Raw genomic sequence first — 22,566 nt, 5'->3', positions numbered from 1 at the left:
GACTACTGCAATGCTCTCTACATGGGGCTCCCCTTGAGGAGCACCCGGAGGCTCCAGCTGGTGCAGAATGCAGCTGTGCGGGTACTTATGGCGGCGACATGGTGCTCCCACGTAACACCTCTCCTGCGTGAGCTGCATTGGCTTCCGGTGGTCTTCCGGGTGCGCTTCAAGGTATTGGTTCTCATCTTCAAAGCGCTCCATGGCTTAGGGCCCGGTTATTTACGAGACCACCTTCTGCCACCGATAACCTCCCACTGGCCAATACGCTCCCACAGAGAGGGTCTCCTCAGGGTGCTGTCAGTCAGGCAATGTCGGCTGGCGACCCCCAGGGGAAGAGCCTTCTCTGTGGAGGCACCTGCCCTCTGGAATGAGCTACCCCCAGGGATATGACTGATCCCGGACCTCCGGACCTTTCGCCGGGCTCTGAAGACTTTTTTATTTCAGCAAGCCGGGCTGGCTTAAAATGTTTAATTGGTTAATTTTATGGGTAAGGGGTTTTAAATTGGGGGAAGCCAATATAGATTTAATTATGTTTTAAAGTATTTTAATGTTTATATTGTATGTTTTTTAATCCTGGCTGTTCACCGCCCCAAGTCCTTCGGGAGAGGGGCGGTATAAAAATTTAATAAATGAATGAATGAATGAATGAATGAATGAATGAATGAATGAATGAATGAATGAATTTTGGGAAGTTTCATGTAAATATCAATTCCAACTCTTCTCTCACATGAAGAATAAGAACACTCTCAGATAGACAGATGTGTATGTATACATAAATCTATTATGAATATTTTGTGTAGGTGTGGAGGGGAGATAGATAGATAGATGATAGATAGGATAAATCGATAGGATAGAATAGGTAGGTAGGTAGGTAGGCAGACAGACAGACAGACAGACAGACAGACAGATAGAAAATGTGTGTATGTGTGTGTATGCTTTGCCATAAGCCTATGAAAAATGAAAGAAATATCACCACCAACACCAAGGTACATTAGCCAAGCAGTCAGATTATGTTTGCATTTTCCAAAAAAGAAATAAAATCAAAAATATCTTAGCTCCTAGGAGTTTTGCATTACTCTGACCAGTTGTAAAACTTAAGTTTCTATTCTACTTTATTTTTCAAATGCAAAGAAAATATTTTTGGCACCTTAATGACAGCAATGTCCTACATTACTTTGGTGACAATGGACTACTTAGATCTTCCCCTAAAGCACTGCAGAGACTGCAAACACTTTTCCTGGGAATGGTATAGCAGGGTACTCAAAATGGCAACCATTTCGTAGTAGAGATCTTGCAGCCTGAAATTAAACATATGCAGTTATTGTATCAGTATTGAAAGACAAAAAAAAAAAGCCATTTGGCTATGCCATCTCTAAACACATTCCTTAACTACAGCGTTCAGGGTAACCATTTCAGATGCTTTAAAAAGAAGGTTTTCGATTTGGTTTTAGGATTGGAGATAGTGAAGCATTTGATCATTGCTGAATGTTAGCATGTGAGAGGCTCTAAATCCCAGAGTCTATTTAAGAAAAGTTACACACTTGTACACAGTGGCATCCTGACGATCAAGGGATGCCAAATAGAGGTCAATGAATGGCAGGCTGGCACAGAAGTCTTCCAAGATCATAGGATCTGAATGAAGTAGGTTCTTTTTAAAGCTTTCCACCATTTCATCGAAGGTTTTGTACTCGGTTGATTTCTAGGGTGAAAAGAGAGGTGGTAAGGTTAATTACTCATTCAGAACTCATTCAGAAGCCAGTTTTGGTTTCACAGAACCAAAAGTCACTTCTCCAAATAGCCACAATGGCAAGTAAGGAGTGGGTCATCAGATTTAAAATTTGCCTCATGAATAACCTCTTTAATGTTTACAAATTTTGTCCCATCTCAATATTTAAGGATGAGGGTCCCTTTAAATTATGCTATGCTAGCTCAATATGGAGGGGAGAGGGTGTTTCTGTGGGAGAGAAGAATGAAGAACATTGGGAACGGAAGTTAAGTATCTGTAATGACATTAGAGTTACTCAAGGCATGATGATCATCCCAGTTCCCTAGCTAAAACAAATAACACCTGCAGCATATGGGGCAGCAGCAACATAGAAAGATGATAGAAGTGGATTTTAGTGACAATGGCAAAGGCTTCGATTCAGACTGAGGTGGGATGGGGAGAGCCAAGAGACAAGAAAGTGGTGAACCATTCTTGTATTTTACCAAGGAAACCACATAAATGAAGTGATTGACAAGATAATGCCAGATGATGGGTTCCCTAAGTTCAGATGGCACTCAAACTGATATTGAGGAACAGCTGAGAACTTTCAGAATACTAATGATGTTTATGATGGATTAAAGCTTTTTGAAATTTCTGGTTGCTGTTGTTGCCCTGACAAAAAAAATCCCAAAGCAACAAAGACAGAATTTCAGCAAGAACAGGGAACATAAGATGTGTGAATTTGAGAAAGCTCAAGTGAAAAATGAGATGAATCAACTATAATAAATGAATGGGAGACTTATCTATTGAAAAACATTATATAAAATACAATGCCTACCTGCAGATTAAACAATTCAAATATTTCTTCCTGTTGCCTTTTTAAGATGGTCTGCTTCTTTGCAATCAAAGTAACCTGCCTTTCTTCTTTCAGTTTTTGCTCATATTGCTCAGTTGAGTTCTACATAAATCAAAGGATGTTGAGACAAAGGCCCCATTTGGTTCTAATTTCCTACTATGAATCTCCTCACTGGCTGGAGATGACAGAACAAAACTACAGTGCAGAAATGACCAGTTGGAGTAATTCATTTACCATAATCTACAACCATACTGGTTAAGCCAATTCTGAGTAACAGTAGTTTAAAATCAATTGCTGCATTGGCCAATGGCCATATCTCAAATGATAAATTGTTTTCACTTTGCAGCTTTAAGGAATTTCTCTCCATTGTATACTCTCTCTCCTCCCACTTCCTCAGTTTTAGGTTACCTAGCTTATCATTTTCACACTTTTAACTTGTGTCAAACTGGCGGCCCGCAGACCGGTTGTGTCATGCGCAGGCCATACCCACCCCAGCTCCGTGAAGTGAAAAAACATCATGAAATGTGTGCCGTCGGCCAAACAGTGTCAACTGGTGGCCCCCAGGGGGAGAGCCTTCTCTGTGGGGGCACCTACCATCTGGAACGAGCTCCCCCCAGAGATACGGAAGATCCCGGACCTGCGCACGTTTCGCCGTGCTCTCAAAACTTTTCTATTTCAGCAAGCTGGCCTGGCCTAACTCCCCTCTTTTAAATTCTTAAATTTTAAATTTTTTAATTCGTGATTTTCGAAATTGGGTGTTTTAATCTGTGTTTCGGCCGAAATATTTAATAATTTTAAGGGATTTTTAATATTTGTATTGTCTGTATTTTATCTTGGCTGTTCACCGCCCTGAGTCCTTCGGGAGTAGGGCGGTATAGAAATTTGATTAATAAATAAATAAAATAAATAAATGTCATGTGACGGCAACATGACCCTGCAAGTTTGACACCCATGATCTAAGCACTCTGAAATTATAACATTGTTTCTGATTACAGGTAGTGTTTGTTTAGCGACCTCAACTGAGGCTTGCAATTTGGTTGTTAAGTGAAAGAATCCCTAAGTAAAATCACAATTATATTTAAAATCTTACTTCAGCTGTCCTTTACACACCTGCTACACATTGTAAATGTGAGGATTGGTCATGCAGTTATTTTCCCATAATCATTATAATGGTGAATAGTCAGATCAAATGAGTCAGTCAGTAACAAGGGTTATTTTTTATGCCTTTCAGTCAGCGTGGTCTCCTGATGACTGCTTGGACAAGTTCCTATAGCTTTCTTGCCAAGATTTCTTGGAAGTGGTTTGCCATTGTCTCTTTCCTAGGGCTGAGAGAGAGGGACTGGCCCAAATTCACCCAGCTGCCTTTGTGTTGAAGATGGAATTAGAACTCACTCTCTCACTGATTTCTAGCTTGATGTATTAACAGTACACCAAACTGATTGTATAAACAAGGTTTACTTATACTATTATTTTGACACAATCATGATTGGATGACTGTAGAAGGCACTGTAATTTACTGGTGGGAAAACAACCTCTGAAATGGCTTACCGTTAGTGGATAAAACTTATCCAATCTCATACAATGTTTAAAACACTGTGTTTTCATTCAGATTTGAGATTCAAAAATCTGAAAAACCAATAGATGGCTGCAAATGTGTGTATGTATGCCATTCATCTAGCTTTGAGTTTACTCTAATTTTTTGTTCCTATCTATTGGTTGCCTGAAGTTCTACAGACCAGGTTTAGTAAACCTAACAAACACTTTTCAGCTAAGGTAAACCAGAATCAAGCAGGGGATTATATACAGCCCAAGTTATGTTAAAAAGCTCAAAATTTAAAATATAGAAAAATAATATATACTGTATATCCCAAAAGAGATTTCTACTGAACAGATTAAAGTTCTGTAACCCTGCAATAGTTGACACTATTTTTATACCCAATGACAATTTCTAATAATTGGATTTGAGTAGAAATTTTAAAATGCCATATAAAGGTCACTTACCTGGATATCCATAATGACAACTCCAATAAACATATTGAAAAATACAAAAAATCCTAGGAGAATGAATACTATTGTGAATGTTCGGCTTGTAACAAACTTTTTATTATCCAATTCATCCTGCAAGTCTGTCCATCCATCAACCTGAAATTTATCAATTGAAGATTACAATCAAAAGATACCTTTTGTCAAGTATCTGATAAATTATTTCTCTAGTCCAGAGATGGAACACTATGGCCCCTTTATGACTTTATGACATGGCTGGCACAGGAATTATGCGAGTTGAAGTCAAGTCATAAAAGGGCTATACTTCCTCCACCTCTGCTCTAGTCCAATGCATTCCCCCTACCCCCCAATACACAAACATACCTAATCAAACTATAAATGAACTGCACTTGTTCACATGTAATAAAAATTACTTATCTGGTCATAAAAATGTTTCACTGCACTGTTGCATTTATGCAGTTGTGAAATCCTCCGCAGTTTGGCGCCGATTCGCTGTCCGCGCATGCGCAGTGCACACCAAATGCACACTTTGTGTGGAAAAAGAAGGCTTAAGAATGTAAGTAGAACAGTGAGGGGGGGGACAGTTGTGTCGTGCGATTTGGATTCACTAGAAAGCAGGATTTCCTGCTTTCTAGCGAATATAAATCGCACAGCACAGCTGACCGTCAGAAATACCGGTTCGGACAAATTGATAGCCCGAACCGGTGTGAACCGGTAGCATTTCACCCCTGCATTTATGCCATTTCAGTCATTTTGGTGTTTGTTTTATCTGTTATCTCCTATTGTGTTAAACAAAAAAAAGATTATGCAAGATAAAGGCTACAGTATTAAACAGAAGCTGGGGAACATGAGAAAGTAGAAATCTTCCAATGCTAGGAGTGCTTGAGGGAAGCAGGCCAAAAAATCAAGATAGGGTCCACAACCAAAATATTACAAAGCATGTAAAAAAGGGATAGAGCCTGGACGCATTATTGTGGTTGCTGTCTTGATGTTCTTTTTGACCTCCTGGCCTATGTCCCACTTTGGGGCCTTCTATTAATGTGTGATTGAGCCTTCTGAAAAGAAAAGGGTAGACTAAATCAATTTGGCCTGATCCAGAGAGATCATGGTTACTCCTACATGGGTATTAGTGTACTCACTTTACACATGCTGAAAAGCACCATTTTTTTCAAGCCAAACTAATAATGTTCACAAAGGCTACTTAGACATTATGATGATACTTGCAGGGGAGTATCTTCTTGCAATGCAAATTAAATCAAATAGTTCTAGCAACTTACACCAGCTTGATTTAATCCTAAAAAAGCAATTAGTGATATTATAGTCTGAATTTTCAGCAAAACAAGCAATTCCATAATAGGTTTTCAAATTGTGACCCGCTGGAGCGTCAGAGATAACATAAAGAAGGGTCACATTTAAAAAAAAAAAAAGCCTAGTCATGCATGATAGGCAAAGTTTGAGCACTGTCAAAGCTCACCCTGGGCTTTGGACCTTGTTTATCTATATAAGTCTACAAAGCTCGAATGATATCTAGATTAAAATTTAGTTCTTGAAAATGGCTTAAATCAAAGCAAACAGGATTGGAGAAAATACTAAGTGCAATCCTGACAAGTTACTAACCTTGATCTAAATAAACAAGGTCTTGCCTTTGTTTCCCCTTTTATAAACACTCAGATGCTCTGTATTCCCTCTTGCTGTATTCCGAATTTTGTCTACCTAGTTTCATTTTGCTGGAGAACTAGCCTGGAGAAACCAAGTCTTCAATTTTGGTTCCTATTCTAAAACAATAACGTTAGTCTAGCAGAGTTGAGTATCATGTGAAATGTATGAAAATTACCGTTACTAAGCTGAAGAGTGTAAAAAAGGCAGCTGCTAAACTTCCCCAGTTCTGAGGATCTCCCTGTTGCGGGTCTCCATACAAACCATGTCCCAGAATAGCAAAGATAAATATTAGCAAGAACAACAAGACAAGGACATAGATTACATTTTTCACAGTCTGGCCCATAGCTGCCAATAGATTCTGTAGAAGGGAGGAACAAAAGGAAGAAAAACCAAGTGAATACAATTTATGTGGTTTTATGTCGATCTCTTCCAACCTGATGGTCTCCAGGTGTGTGATGACAACAATTTTCAGAGCTGCCAGCCAGCTCTGGAGGACACCAGGACAGGAAGGATGATTTACAGCTAGTCCTTAGTTTAAGACCGTTCGTTTAGTGACTGAAGTTATGATAGTGCTAAAAAGTGACTTATAACCAGTCATTGCATGAACAACTGTGGCAGCATCCCTGTGGTCAGGTAATCATGTGCTGAGTAATTGGCAGGTATAAGGCATAATGGCTGCAGTGTCCTATCATGTGACTGCCATTTGTGGCCTTCTCAGCCGGCTTCTAACAAACAAAGTCAATAGGGAAGTGGGGAGGGAAGGTCACAAATCACAATCACATGATGTTTCACATAATGACTGTGGCAAAAAAGGTGGCCAAAGTGGGTTTGGACATATGGTACCTCACACTGACCATACCGCTTAATACAGAGTTTTCCTTTCCCAAATGTGGTGTACGTTGAGGACTATCGCTACATGAGGGGCGGGGGAAGCTCTAAACTAAAAATAATGGAACAATAGGTTATCGAGTGGGATCTTTGCCCATCTGAAGCAAAGTTGCCATCTTACACAATGATCAACAATAACATGCTTAATTGTGGAAAAAGAAATCACAATAAACCAGCAGCCCCGTAGGCTACTTCAGAGAAAGCAATTTAGGAAAAGCATATAGATCACAGCTTCTTGAATTCTTTCCATCCCTTAATAATAGTTCCATTTTGAATCACATGCCTGGGAGGGAGGACTTAAAATGTCAGCAACATTGTGTGCCACTGTTCAGTGCTTGTTGTAATGTATAGGGATACATTGGGAAATTTTTTCTGAGTGTTTTTTTCTCTACAGTCCCCAGCGTGATTTAGTCCTTTTTTCTTTCTTTCTTTCTTTTGTTGGATTCTCCTCCCACACCAAATTTAGTTCCATTCTATTCTCTTTTCTGAGAATTAGTGGAATGATAGGTAGAATTCTGCCTCCTTTCCGTAATTTCTTTCCAATATTCTGTTGAGTTGGAAATTATTTTTTTAAAACAGCATGGATGAATGAAGGCTTCTCAGTTGCGCGCAAGTTGGTCTTTGCCTTTTCCAGTCGTTGATTTTATTTATTTGGCCAGCACATGTGAAGATTATCATCATCATAATGAATAAATAGTACCATGTGCTTGTGTTTAGAACTTAGAAGTGGATTCTGAAGTACAAAAAGTCATGTGCAAATATATCTGAAATGACGGCATGTGGAGTAACTGTTTCAATACTAAAAGGCATGGGAGCTGCTAAACTGGTAACTTCTTTGATCTGACATCACAAAATAATTTCTTTGCTATCTCCAGAGGTACCAATGAGCATCTTATCCTGGATTTGCAGAAATCCATTAACTTTTTATCCATTAAACACCCAAATAGTCCAACAAATGGATTTGGGATTTGAAGTGTGAGATATTTTTAGCACTCACAGATGTTTGTTCTGAAAGAGCTAGCAGATTGCATAGGCTCCCTCTGGCATCTGTATTTGGCATCTGTATGCTTATAGTAAAGGAAAGGCTGCAAGCCTATTCTTTAGTCAATCCCTAGAGTAAAATAGTGTTCAGGCTGCATGGGCTTTTCTGCAATGTTAGCCAAAATCCATGACCAACACAATGAACTCAAGCAAAGTTCTCAAGTCGGAATTCACATCTGTTCCTGAAGAATCTACTCTACTGTACTGATGTCATTTCAGTTCTTTATAAGAATTAGTTCTGTTTGGAGTTCTTAACCGATGACCCTGTGTTTTTCAGTATTTCCTCTAAGGGCTTATTAAGTAAGAATTATTACACTGAAAAATGACATGTAATAGATAGTCCTGAAGAGTCGGAACAACAGTACTGTATTGTAGCAACTTTGTTTAAAAAGTAGAGGCTCTATAGAAATTACTATTTCTGTGAGGTCCTTGGTGCTCCTTGAGCATGGCTATTTTCTTGCAGACATTTAATTACCAAACTAGGTAACATCATCAGTGCTAGATGTTACCTAGTTTAGTAATGAAATATTGGATGAAATAGTGACCCCCACAAGGCCCATCACAAGATCCTCACTTGACACGAACCTCACCTGACAGGACCTCCCCATTGCAAGGCCTAATGACCACACAAAGCCCTTGTAAACAGAAGAGCACCAGCACTGACATCCCCTAAACTCTCTTAAACATGTTACCTAACTTGGTAATGAAACATTCAGAAACCAACTCACAAGCATGGAAAATGAACCTCCACCCACATCCTCCACCCAAGCTACAGATAGTTGCCACTATTGCAGAGAGAAAGGCATTCCAATATGTGATCCCTTCCCAAAGCCTACAGGTAAATCCTGCATTAATACCGACCACAACAAATGCACCATCACGCATGTCTATAAGACAGATGAGAGGTCCCTTCTGAACAGAAAAAGGGAAGTTGTATCTGATTACTTACGGTTATCCCTGGACTATAGTAGAGCAGCTTGAGGACTCGGAGAGCTTGGAATCCTTTCAGCATGCTTTCAATATGGTGCTTTTCTGGGTTGCTATGGTCAATGGTATATGGGAGGTAAGCAAGGAAAAGGACAATAGCATCAAAACGCTTATAACCATCCTTCCAATAATTAACCGGGTCCAAGTAAAGGCTCATTAGAAATTCTGTGGTATAGATCGCTAAAATGATCAGATCTGCAACCTAAAAAAGAAATTTTATGTGATATTGTTCAAAAGGAATATGCTTGCATATATGTGTATGTTTGTATACACACACACACACACACACACACAATGTATGTATACATTATATACACAGCATTCTTTTTCAAACTTAATAAAGTTAGCCATTTCTTCAGGTTTGTCTCCTTAGCTATCGTCCAGTTTAAACATTTACAACTAGATTATTTAATTTTATTGCTGTTCTGCCAAACTATACAGTTTGAAGCAAGCAATTTAAGAATGGTGGACATTCTGTAAGCTATCCTTGACAGTTGTGCCATCTGACTTCATTTTTAACCATTATTATTTTAATGAAAAATAAATAAATGAGAAGTTGCATTAACAAAGCAGAGCAGCCTTTAACTTCTTGATCCCAGTGCTTCTAGACCTCCCAAATAAGGCTTTACCTTGGAAGATAAATACTGAGCATGTGCAGCTTACTCCTTCCTTTAGGAGTGGAGTTTCCTGTTTAGAAACACACAAAACTGGGGAGGCAGACCAGGAATGAAATGCTCCTGGTTCGGACCGGATCACTCGATCCGGTAGCGATGGCGGCGGCGGGAACCGGTAGCAAAAATCCCTGCCCGCCCCCCCATGCCCAGCTGAGCCATGCGATCATCAGAGGCTTTTTTTTTACTTTTAAAAGCATTTTTTCTACAACCTCTTCAGTCAAAAAAATGCTTTTAAAAGTAAAAAAAAAAAGCCTCTGATGATTGCGCGGCTCAGCTGGGATTGTCAGAGCCTTTTAAAAGCATTTTTTCTACAACCTCTTCGGCCAAAGAGGTTATAGAAAAAATGTTTTTAAAAGGAAAAAAAAAAGTTGGCCATGCCCACCCAGTCAAATTACCCTCCCCACCAAGCCACACTCACAGAACCAGTAGTAACAAATTTTACATTTCACCACTGAGGTAGACAACACATAGGAGGGAAGCTAGAGAAAGGTAGGACACAACCTCAACAATTTGTAATAATCTGGTGGCCATCCAGATTATTACAGCCTAGATCTGGCAACTCTAACCATGAGGGGAGAGCAAACAGGGAAAGGCTGAATTTTATGAGTTCTTCAATGAGAGGTATGTAATAATTAGGCCTCTTAAGAATAACACTGGTTGCATACCAATGTGAGCCAATCAATCTTTCAATCAGTGAATCTTCAGGTTTCAGAGCTGAGACTGAAATTCTGGCTCTTTCAGTTTTTGTTTTTTTTAAAAAAAAGACCTCCTAAGAAGACAAGTTTTGCATAGGAAATAATATCCACCCAATGTCTGGTTGTCTAATATACTGTTAAACTTTAATGTAGTTCCATGCCTCTTGAAGAGTGATATGTTAATGTATGAAAGGATGCAGGTCTATCCGTTCTCATTTTTATTTTTAATCTACTGGAGGGTGATAGTATTGTATAAGGATCTGGGTTTAATAAATAAGCAAAACTACATGACTCACATTTTCAAAGCCCTTAACACATTATTTATTAAAAAACAAAACAATGAATGGACTTCTTGACATTAGCCAGGCTTTTCCCTTGGCTTCTGTGCCAGCAAAATATAATTAAAGCCAAGAGGTTTGTGTCTATTAGCGCCCATCAAGTAAGTTAAGAGATTCAAGGTATGTAAAAGATCAGTCCTTCTCAAGAGGAAGGCTAAATCAGGACAAAAGAGGTTATTGTAGTGCAAACATTTTCAAGTTCATATTCTTGGAGCTTGCAAGCAAAACACATTCAGTTCCAAAAAGATTTCTCGGTAAAAAGAAAACTATATTCATTACTAGAATGGAAAATCAGTCAAGATAAACCAATCTCTATCATACTGAGAATGCAGAGTAATATTTTCCAAGCTTTATAGAATATTTGGGAGGGGGAGAAGGAATATGTTGAATATCTGGATTCAAAATGCAGGCAATTGCTCAGGAATATATCTTAAATTATTACCAATTTTTCTAGTTGGCTATAAAGGCTAATAGTTATGGGCGTGCATGGCCTGAACAAAGAAGTCTCAATGTCCTCAATTAGCAAGCCACAGACCCAGTGCTGGTTATCAATGTGATTAGATGTATACTAGATTGATTTGTGGGTTGAATTTGGATTCAGTTTTCAGCTTGATGTCCTACCAGGTTGAATCTTTGCTTGCATTTGGATCACTGTTTTATGCAGGAGAAGACAACAATGGCTTTACATCAGTGGTGGGTTGCCCCTGGTTCAGACTGGTTCACAGGAACCGGTAGTAAAACTGGCAGGAGGCTCCACCCACTGACCCGGATGTCATCATAGGTGATCTGCGCATGCGCGCGTGCCGGCATGATGCAAATCAGTAGTAAAGGTAAGTAGAACCCACCCCTGCTTTACATCAGGGGTATCCAATCTTGGCAACTTTAAGACTTGTGGACTTCAGCTCCAGAATTGCTGGCTGGAAAACTCTGGCAGCTGAAGTCCACAAGTCTTAAAAGTTGCCATGATTGGACACCCCTGCTTTACATATTTGCTACTAATAATACTGCTTTTGCTGGAGATCTTCCTGCTGTTGAAGAACCCCTAGGCCTACTTTAGAAATTAGCATAAATAGTACAATCCAAAGAGAAGAAAGGTGTTTCATGGTATGCAAGAGGGCTCTAACAATTTCTATCAACATCTTCTTAAAGCAGCTGTATTTTTTTCCCAGAATTGCATCTCTGTCGTCTATAGCTGTACCCCAAACCAGGGAAAGCATTCAGCAAAATTGCCTATGCCTCAGTCACTATGCATCTCTTTATTGGGCAGCATTGCTTAAAGAGGACTTATCCTTGTGTTGTAGATGATATTATGAAAGTTGTTCTTTAAAGTTTGAACATAAAAGCACAGAAGCCTTGCTAACCAAAAGCCCACCTAGGTTAGCTAATTAGAAGTGGCTAACTTCTAGTTAGCTAATCTAACTTGATGGCTAACTAGAAGTTCCTCATAAGCTTCCAAATAGCCCCTGGGCTTAAGACCTCTATTATGTTCCATTATGACTAAGTTTACAGGTAGTCCTTGAACTATGATTACAGTACAGCCCAAAATTTCTATTGCTAAGCAAGGCAATTGTTGAGGGAATTTTTCCCTATTTTACGAATACTTGTCCTTCAGTTGTTAAGTGATAATCATGCCATTATTAAATGAACCTGCTTCCCTCATTGATTTTGCTTGTCGGAGACTGGGAAGGTTACAAATGGCGATCACATGACCTGGGAGCAGTGGTGGGTTCCTCTCGGTTCGGTCCGGTTCAGCCGAGCCGGTAGCGGTCACGATATGACGTCACCGAACCGGTTCTCCCCCCCCGCCCTCCCACGCCCCCACGTTATTCTTACCTTTTATTTGGCCCCACCCCCAATCTATTGCTGCCTCCTGAGTCCCAGCTGATGACTAGAGGAAAAAAAACTGTTTAAACACTTGCCGCGGGGCTTCAAAGAGTGGTCCTACAGCTGATCAGTTTTAAAAGCAAACAAATGAGTTGGGTCATAAGTGTGAGGACTGGTCGTAAGTGCGAGGACCTTCCAGAAATGACTCTGACCAGCTAGCCATGCCCACCTAGTCACATGACCTACAAGCCACACCCACAAAATAAGCCACGCCCACAGGACCGGTAGTAAAAATATTTAGAACCCACCCCTGCCTGGGAGACTGCAATTCTCATAAATCCATGCCAGTTGCCAAGCAGTCAAATTTTGATTACATGACCACAGGATGATGCAACAATCGTAAGTGTGAAAAACTGTCATGAGTCACTTTTTTCAGGGCTGTTGTAAATGAAAGGTTGTTAAGTCAAGGACTACCTGTATAGTCATAATTGCCTTGCTAGGGATAAAATGTAGCTATCACATACTGATAGCCTTTTTGCTCAATGAGTTGGTTGAAATCTCTTTAAAAACTTGATTTCTCCTCATCTTCCTTGTCTTTTCTTCTGCGGGGGAAAAAAAAGTCTTCAGAACAATCAAGTGAGAAATTGTGGCCACGTCAGTCAGCAGTTTTCATTACCTGCAGGAACAAATATGACTCATAATAAACTTTATAATCAGTTTCTAAAGACAAGAATATCGCATTGAGCGTAATGCTGCTGATCATAACAGACTTGAATAGAGGATGATAGAATAAATTTTCCACAAACATATACAGGTCGGGATCTCTCCTCCTGGAAAGAAAAAAAAAAAAGGACAGAATTGAACCTGAAAGAAATCCTCTTTTCTTAAGCTACTGCTTGTTCAAACAAAAACAAATTCGTATCATGCAGAAGGTGTGGTTATATACGAAAGACTTTGGATTAGGTAGAAGCAGTCAGATACTTAAAACAACTAACTGCAAGTATAGACTCATTGGATTACCTTTCAATTGTGATGAAATAGCAAGAAAAGAATTCAGATGTCAAGTCAACGGGAGAGTAAGACTTAACATTTCCTTTCCTGGGAAGGGCCAAATGCTTTTAGAAGCAATTCTACACAGCCACCAGCCTCACACCTTAAATGCCCAGAAGCAGCTTTGGATAACTGCAGAAGGGTCCCTATAGCTGTACCCCATCTTTCTATAGAGCTGGCCAGCTGACTCAGAGAAAGATTGGATGGGCGGGGGCGGGGGGGAGGGAATGCCTCACCTCTGTTCAGCTCTAACAAAATTTGCTTTCCTCTCCCCTCTGCCCACTAATAAAAAAACCTGGTTACTGTGCAGTAGCAATGGCAAAGCTAGACCTCCGGGTCCTTGGAGGTCACAAATATCAACAGCATTTTGACTACATGCAGTGGAGCTAATGAAATTCCAGTGGAAAACTACCCGCCCCGCTATTTTAGCCTCTCTTAGAGAGGCCCTGGAGGCTGAGGACAGCGAAAAATGTCACTTCCTATCCCACCGGGGGTTGGGAAATGGGCCCTTTCAGGCCTCCGGAGGGCCTCCGAGGGAGTGGGAAAGGCTGTTTTCTCCCTTCCCAGATGCATAGAGAGGATCTGGAGCCAGGTAAAAAAGAAAAACGGGCCTACCGGGCCATCACACCATTGCCATCGTGTGCCAGGAGGGAGGGGAGGGGGGGTTGCACGCGCAGGGCAGGGCACATAGAATTATGGGTGTGGGCAAGCGGCACACGCAAGCCTCCCCCACCCCCCGCCCCCTCCTGGCACACGATGGCAAAAAGGTTAGCCTAGGAGAACACTTTTATCTTTCTTCCAAAAGAAAAGCCATTGTAGAGGAAGGGAATTTCGAAGAAAGCAACAACTAAAGTGAATTGACCATTTTGAATCCCGTAATGGAAAAGAGCCAGAAGAAGTGATTAAGAGAGGAGTGAAAGGATAAAGCACCCTAGCCCCTGTGTAGATTTTCGTTTTTTTTTAAAAAAAGGCAAAAGTATTGTAGACTATAAGATAAAGGTAAAGGTTCCTCTTGCACATATGTGCTAGACGTTCCTGACTTTTGCTCATCTCTGTTTCAAAGGCGAAGAGCCAGCGCTGTCCAAAGACGTCTCCATGGTCATGTGGCCAGCATGACTAAACGGCAAAGACACACGGAGCTCTGTTACTTTCCCACCAAAGGTGATCCCTATTTTTTCTACTTGCATTTTTTACGTGCTTTCGAACTGCTAAGTTGGCAGAAGCTGGAACAAGTAACAGGACCTCACCCTGTTATGCGGCACTAGGGATTTGAACCGCTGAACTGCCGACCTTTTGATCGACAAGCTCAGCATCTTAGCCACTGAGCCACCATGTCCCTATATTATAGCCTATATAATTTGGTGTTTAAGACTATGTCATGCTTTAGTCCCTTCTCCCAGGATTCATGTTCCAATTACTGCCATTGTGGCTCTCTTTCTAAAAAACTGAAACTTACTTCAAAGTCTACTTTCAAGTTCCTACATAAGTGAACCATGATTTGATTTTCTCCACTATCAGGCTCTTTTAACCAGAATACAGAATAATAGAGTTGGAAGGCTCCTTGGAAGTTTTCTATTCCAAACCGTTTAAGCAGAAGACCCTATACCTGTGATGGCGAACCTATGGCACGAGTGCCACAGGTGGCACGCGGAGCCATATCTGTGGGCACACGAACGTTGCTCTAGCTCAGGTCCAGTGTGCATGGGCACGCCAGCCAGCCGATTTTCGGGCCTTCCAGGTCCACCGGAAGTTGGGAAATGGGCTGTTTCCGGCCTCCTGAGGGCCTCCGGGGGGGGTGGGAAGGCTGTTTTCGCCCTCCCCAGGCTCCAAGAAAACCTCTGGAGCCTGGGGAGGGCGAAAAACAGGCCTTCTGGGCCCACCAGTAACTTTTTTGCCATTGCGTGCCAAAAGCAGGGAGAGCATGGGGGGGTTGCGCATGCATACGAAAGGGGTGGGTGAGGCACGGGGGGCATTGAATTATGAGTGTGGGCACACATGCACGTGACCCCCCCCATGCTCCCCTAGCTTTTGGCACGCGACGGCAAAAAGGTTAGCCATCTCTGCCCTATACCATTCCAGAAAAATGGCTATCCAATTTGTTCTTAAAAACTTCTGAATAATTATCCTAATGTCAGGAAATTTCTCCTTATTTCAAGGTCGGAAGTCTCTTAATTAGTTTCCATCCATTGCTTCTTGTTTAATTTTGTCTAAAGTTTTCCTCCTTCTGAAAAAGCAGTTTTTTACCTTTGTCTTCAGGTGCTTGATAATTTATTCCAAATTTTTCTTGTTGGTGCTTCTGAACTTTTTTTTTAGTGCTGTAGACAACAGTCTCCTACTGCCCGCTGCTGCCCTTTTCCATTATGTGCCTTCCCACTACTCTGAAGCCTCTCTGGCTGCCTACTATGTTTGAAAAAGCCCAATTGGAGAAGATCAACATCATGCCTTACCTAGAGAATTAAACAAAGTATGAAAATCCAGGAAGGCTGGAAGCTGCTGGAGAAAGGATTCTACAGCATAATGCAGTATTCACATACAGAACTAAGAAAAATGTTTCATTTTGACCTGTTTTCATTAAATTCATTAAAAATTGATTAAAAAATCTCTTTTAAAAGAAATTTTGAAAGAAAAATGGACTCTATCAAATTAAAAGCCTTTTTTTTAATGTAGGCTACAAAATAGTGAGAAGTACATAATTCCATCAACATGGCTTTCAAAATTATAATAAATTATTAAAATATAGTTTTGAGTAATGTATGATTCAAAATTTCAGGAAACAGTTTCTAGATGTAATATAAAACTAAAAAAATCCTTGCTGAAATCTTACCGGTATCCATACACATAGCGTGACACTTCAATTTCAGATCCAGACTTAAATGGCTCAAATGAGAGCTTCTCAATCAGTCGCGATTTTTCAGGTAATTCCTCAGAATCCATAGCTATGCTTCCCAGAATATGAACTGTGCTTATCTTTCCATAACCAGCATTGTAAACCTGGAGAAGAATGAAAGTGCCAATATGACCTCGCTTACTTTGTGACCTCACTATGTTAGAATAGCATATGCAAAATCTAAAATCTGCTGCTTGGGCTTTTGACAGTTTAGAGTGGGACAGTTTAGGGGTGTCAAACTCGTGGTGTCATGTCGTCACATGATGTAACATGGCTTTTTTCCCCTTTGCCAAAACAGGAGTGGGCGTGGCCAGCAGGCCACGAGTTTGATACCCCTAGTTTAGCAGAAAGCTCATTAAATGTTCCTATCATTTTGATAGTGCTGTAATTTTTTTTTATTTCTAGTGTGAATACTGCAGAGGAAATGATTCAGCTATCAATGTATAGAGGAAAATGATTAAGTACAATTGTTTACACAAAACAATTTACCTGCTTTTTAGAATTTGCAGTTCCTACTTTGAAATTAATAAATTGTTCCAAGATTTCATTTCATTTCATTTCATTTGTATACCGCCCTACTCCCGAAGGACTCAGGGCGGTGAACAGGCACAGAATAAAAGACGTAAAGTACAAAAATTAAGAACAGAAGTAAAATCGAATTAAATCAATTTTGCCCGAGACAAATTTAAAACCCCAGATGTTATGTTATGGTTCCATGTATGTTCCATGACTGAAGTGCCATGACTAAGATGTAACTAGGTTATAACCTTCTCAAGGTTACGCTTTTGTCTAGTTACCAGTTGCATGAAAAGTGCAAGAGGCAACTAAGAAACTTCTTGGCTTAATTGAAGGCAATTGTAAGCAGGCACGTCTGCCTTCTAATACAAACTGTTAAAAGGACAGATTTGTCAGATAAAACACGTCTGTTTGTGTTGTGTGTGCCTTTCTTGGATGGAGGTATTAAGCATTTATAAAGGGCAATTGAATAGTTAGAGCAGGGGTGTCAAACTCGTGGCCCGGATGCATCACACGTTGTGCACTCCCACGCCCAGTTTAGCAAAGGGGGGAAAAGTCACAATATGTCACATGACGACACCATGACAACACGAGTGTGACACCCCCGAGTTAGAGGATCCTCAGAGGAAGGAGGACCGTGTAATTGATAACCCAGCAGAAGCAAGTAGGAGCAGAAACAAAAATCTGTAGAGTGGATTGGCTTGTGAAAAAACTAGACCCCCATTGGGAAAAACAGAAGGAAAGTGGAAAAATTCAACCAAGGTGCTGGCTTTGCAGAAGGCTTGGAAAAGGTTTCCCTCTTCCTCCTCCTCTCCAGGAAAAGAGACGGAAAGTAAAAATAAATATTATGAAGAGTTAACAAAGGAGTGGTAAAGTTTAACAACCCACTGTAACCAGTATAGCTTTCAGAGTAACAGTGTAATATATTAATAATGACATTGTTCAATAAGTACAAGGCCCACACTTTGTCCTAACTAAAGTTTGCAAGTAGTCCTTAAAATCAGCTTAATGTAAAGCAAATTATAGGTAGTCATTAACTTATCACCACAGTTGAGACCAGAATTTCCATCACTAAGGAAGGTAGTTAAGTGAGTCACATCCAATTTTATGACCTCTTTGCCAGTTAAGCCAATCAGGGCAGTGTCAGCCCTAGAAGCCATCTTTTTCTTTGGATCTTCAGAGCTGCCACATTTAGTGCTGTGGGAAACTGGAAGGGGGGATTGTATGGAGTTGGGGAGATATCTAGACATAATAACATTTTTTTCTCTGAGAGTCAAGGACATCTTGCCCTGCACCTGGAGTGGTGTGACAGGGAGGTATCTCCAGCTGGGACAGTGCATTGATTGGGCCATGTGATGGACATGTGGGTGCAGGGGAAGGGACTTGGACTTTCTTTTGGGTGGAGGAAACCTGGAGGCTTTCAGAATTGGGTTTTCCCAGATGTGTCAATATGACATCTCTAATAAAATGGAACTATGAGGAACTTCTAGCCTCAGAGTCTTCTTTCAGTGAGGTGTTACTTGGAACCTTGACAGGCAGTTGTTAAGTGAATCATGTGGTCATTAAACAAATTCAGCTTCTCCCATTGACTTTGTTTGTCAGAAGCCAGCTGGGTAGGTTGCAAATGGCAATCACATGACCCTGCGTTGCTGCAACTGTCATATATATGGGAATTCTGGAAGTTGAGAAACATTGACTTAGGTAGTAATTAAAACATACAATTAGACCAGGAATGCCCAAATCCGGCCATAATTATTGGTACCTCTAACATATTTTGCAAAATATTGTGTTTTGAGGCACTAATTGCAATCAATCCCTTTCTGTAGCTTCAAATAAGACTTCCATACTTCTTATCTAAAGGTTGGGTTCAATTTCTTTATTAATTCAGAAAAGCAACCGAATAATGTACCTTGGAAGTCATCCTTCCATTACTATTTTTTAAAAAAACTCTTTTGTCATTTGAATAAAAAGTATTAAGCAATTAGAGGAACGTTTATTTGCATTTTTAACTTCAAATATTGACATGATTTTTCCACATGTAAAATGAAATTCTGAGAGATTTTAAAATCCACACAAATATCTTTGACAAGTGCTTTAAACAAATTATTGGAAGTACTTGATTTCTTAAAGAGTGCAATATTAACACACATCTTTTCAAAAGAATAAATCTAAAGCTTTTATTCAGGTCTTGACTTGGACACTTGAAGGGCTAAAAGTGGAGAGGGGAGCATGTATGCAAGCACCAATATTTAATTTATTCATCCATTCCTACAAGGATAGGTTTCAGTCTGACCTTTGCAGATTCAGGGCATTATTCTGAAAAGGATTTCTGGGTAGAAACTGACTTCTCAGTTATTGAAGGATACTTAGCTAAAATCTATTTTCAAGGCCTTTATGTTGAATACATCAAAATTCGTAAAGAAGGCTGCGTGTTGAATTATTCTCCAGTACACCTTTAATTTATCCATGTTCTAACTACAGTGGGTTTTATTTCTAGGGGAGCATGTGCAGAAGTGTGTGATTTTTCACCAAAAATAGTCTTTCAGCTAAAAGAATTAATAGTCTTATAGCACCCATTAAAACATGGACCATGTGTCATTTGTATTGGGGACCACTTAGAAATGTCAATCAAAATACTTTCACAGACTTTTATCATTATGGAAAATAGGCACCATAAGGAATTAACAGAATCAGAAACCAGAGACAAGCGTTTAAAAAGAGTAGTATGAATTGTTTATTCAAATTAAAATATAGAAAATTATACAAGGTAAGGATGGCAATTACATGAACTGGGCAATATCAAATCCGGCCAGTAACAGTGACATCCATCCCTGGATGAAGATTCTGTAGCATCAGGAGCTTCGACTTTACTAAGGATGTATCCTCTTCAGACTCTAACTGAAATTATCCAGTTTGATTTCCATTTTTGACTTGCTACCAAAAATATATTTAATTTTGTCAACCGAAATATGCAAAACTGGTCAATCTTTATATCTATCAAGGAACCTGTGTATTTTGCCTGAGAACTTATTCTATTAAATCTATAATTAAACAGCAACATACTGCTTCAAGACTCACCTATGTTTTTCTTCTGCAAACCTTCTTACTTGACAAAGAGCTTGAGAACTCAACACTTACAAGCTATTTTGTTACTCAATGTGGTCTCATGAATATATTGCCCTAATACGGCATAGTCAGCATAGCATAGTGAATGGTCAAACTGTCATTCATTCATTCATTCACTCACTCACTCATTCATTCATTCATTCACTCAGCTGGCCCTTTCCTCCCCCACATTTACCCAGACTTTCCCAATCTAGGCTATCTACACAAGCAGTGGTGGGATTCAAATAATTTAACAACCGGTTCTCTGCCCTAATGACCGGCTGAGTGGGTGTGGCCAGGCTGGTTGACAGGCAGCACTTGGCCTCCTGCACTCCCTGGGAACAAAAACGGGCTGTGGGGGGAACGCGCCAACCCCTTGCACCCCGTTTTGGGCCTGGTAGGACTTAGAATTCATGCATGTGAATGAATAATCAGGGGGAGAAACCCATAGCCCAGATAATTCCCATTAATGCAAGGCTAACTACATTGAACTAAAAGGTTTGGTTCACTGAAAAGTGCTGCATTTTCCATAGCATTTTTCATCCAAAGTAGGGCAAAATACACAGATTATGAGACTGAACAATATCATTTTTCTTTCCATGTTCTCTTCTGATGCCATTGAGAAAAGCAATGTAACTTCTTCACAGAAATGCCCCAAGTGACTTCCTCTGGATGGAGACATGTAGGAATAAAAAATGGCATTCGTTGTGTCAGAGAGGTTAAGAATCTCTTCTTCCAGTATCAATCTTCGGCTGTAAACTGCCTTTTTAATAGTTGAATTTTGGCTTAAAAGCACAGCAATAAACATCTCCCTGTTATTTAGCCATATTAATAAGATTTCTGTTTAGTTTTAATTATAAATGTGTGTGCCTATAATAAACGTGAAAAATAGTCTTTTTTCATCCTCTTTCTCCTCTAGATCTGTAGGTTGTTGAGTAAGTCATTCTTTTGGTCTACTCTTAAGCCTTGTTTCTACTACTCCTGTCTCTGAGCCTCAAAGTTGGCTCAGACCAACTTCCTCTGACTGTTGCCCTCAAGGAGATTGGAACACAGTATGATCAATGGCCAAGAAAATGAACAAATTCGGGAAGAGTCTGACTTTTTACCCCAATACGCTGCACCAAGACTCTTGTTTGTCTAGAAAGAGCCAGATTTGTGCTCAGGAAACAGGAGAGTGGGAATCCCTTTGGATCTAGCCTAAAAGTTGAAAGCACATGGAATCAATCTGACAAATATGCTTAGCTCAATATAAAGTACCAGGCTTGTTTTTTTAAAAAACATTCATTGTGATTATTGTATTAAGTTGACCAAGATTTCCAAGAACATAACATGATTTTTTGTCACACAATCAATTGCGGTCATTTTATTCCAGAGAATACCTGAAAGTTTAAACAAGTGAAAAGTGCATCTGAATACCTACAGCAAGGGAGATTTTCTCTCGGCTATATTCCTTGCAACTATACATGTTAATATAGGATCACCTGACCCCCCCCCACGCACACATTAATTATTGAGTAAAAATTCAGATGATAGCATTGAACTGTGCCTCTGTCATTGTGTATAGAATCTAAAAGATAAAAGGGTAGATAACAGGGTACTAAGATGCAAACCCTACTAGTCAGCCCAAATCATTCTTCTTTAGAGGAACTCCTGGCCAAATGGTCAGTGTTACTGAAGACAGATGACCACAGGGGAATTGTCACTGATACACAGAATAAACAACTCAACTTTTTAATGCAGCAATTCTAGTGTTTTATATACTTGATAAAAAAAATTTATGTATCTCTGCAAAAGCTTCTGCAAGAATGGGGAAATTTAAGGATTAATTATTTTTACCGTAAGAGAAAAGACTAAATAAACAAATTATAGAATTTGTTTATGATTACTTTAGCACCCAGTTGTTAGACAAGAAGCAGCAGCTTTGTCAATAAATTGAGCCAGCTTGACATCTCGCTTTGTCAGGCCACCACAGTCATGGGAAATGAGTGTTATCTGGACCTTTGAACAAGAAAGATAAAAGTTCATCACACACACAAAAATTGCAACTAAATACATTTTTAAAAAAGAACATAACCATTCATAAATTAATGTATTTCCTTGCAGACTAGATTTAGTATGAAAATCTCAAGTACATCTTAATTTGTATCTTTAGTTTAAAAAGCACCTGTCTGTTGTTCGAAAACTGGAATGATGTTGATATATATATATATATATCTCAGCAGACAGAACTTGAAGACAGTTGTACAACAAACATGTTTGCAAAACGTTTCTCTGGGGGGGGGGAAGTCAATTTATTTATTTTCATTATTCATAGCATGCCCCAAACATAATGGACCC

At 39.8% G+C, this 22,566-nt stretch overlaps 2 protein-coding genes across 3 annotated transcripts in view; both read right to left on the bottom strand.

Moving 5' to 3' along the window:
* Positions 1–1,094: 1,094 nt before the first annotated feature.
* CATSPER3 (cation channel sperm associated 3) lies at positions 1,095–16,707 on the bottom strand. Of its 2 annotated transcripts, none has more exons than XM_060688547.2 (8): positions 16,546–16,707; positions 13,348–13,501; positions 9,103–9,342; positions 6,400–6,582; positions 4,563–4,703; positions 2,544–2,663; positions 1,542–1,699; positions 1,095–1,298 (listed from the first exon to the last, which is right to left on the bottom strand). In XM_060688547.2, the coding sequence occupies exons 1-8, from the start codon at positions 16,653–16,655 to the stop codon at positions 1,190–1,192; spliced, it is 1,215 nt and encodes a 404-aa protein (XP_060544530.1). In that variant the 5' UTR covers positions 16,656–16,707; the 3' UTR covers positions 1,095–1,189. The 2 variants fall into 2 exon arrangements, with proteins under 2 accessions (XP_060544530.1, XP_060544531.1); XM_060688548.2 differs by lacking the exon at positions 16,546–16,707 and adding an exon at positions 15,966–16,169.
* Positions 16,708–19,834: 3,127 nt separating this feature from the next.
* The window catches only part of PCBD2 (pterin-4 alpha-carbinolamine dehydratase 2), a 35,847-nt gene continuing 33,115 nt past the window's right edge, over positions 19,835–22,566 (bottom strand). The window contains exon 4 of the mRNA XM_034403789.2: positions 19,835–22,227. Within this exon, the coding sequence (XP_034259680.1) occupies positions 22,117–22,227 (111 nt within the window). The 3' untranslated portion in view covers positions 19,835–22,116. The remainder of the gene's footprint in view (positions 22,228–22,566) is intronic.

The sequence above is a fragment of the Pantherophis guttatus genome, chromosome 2, assembly GCF_059756535.1.
Source record: "Pantherophis guttatus breed Tessera chromosome 2, ASM5975653v1, whole genome shotgun sequence".
NCBI lineage: Eukaryota > Metazoa > Chordata > Lepidosauria > Squamata > Colubridae > Pantherophis > Pantherophis guttatus.
This window is presented reverse-complemented; position numbering and strand designations above follow the sequence as displayed.

Coding starts and splice junctions, on each gene's coding strand:
- CATSPER3 (XM_060688547.2), bottom strand. CDS start 16,655: ATGGATTCTGAGGAATTACCTGAAAAATCGCGACTGATTGAGAAGCTC. Junction 9,343..13,347: donor AGTCATATTTGTTCCTGCAG/GTAATGAAAACT, acceptor TTTCTTTTTTAG/GTTGCAGATCTGATCATTTT. Junction 4,704..6,399: donor CACTCTTCAGCTTAGTAACG/GTAATTTTCATA, acceptor GATAAATTTCAG/GTTGATGGATGGACAGACTT.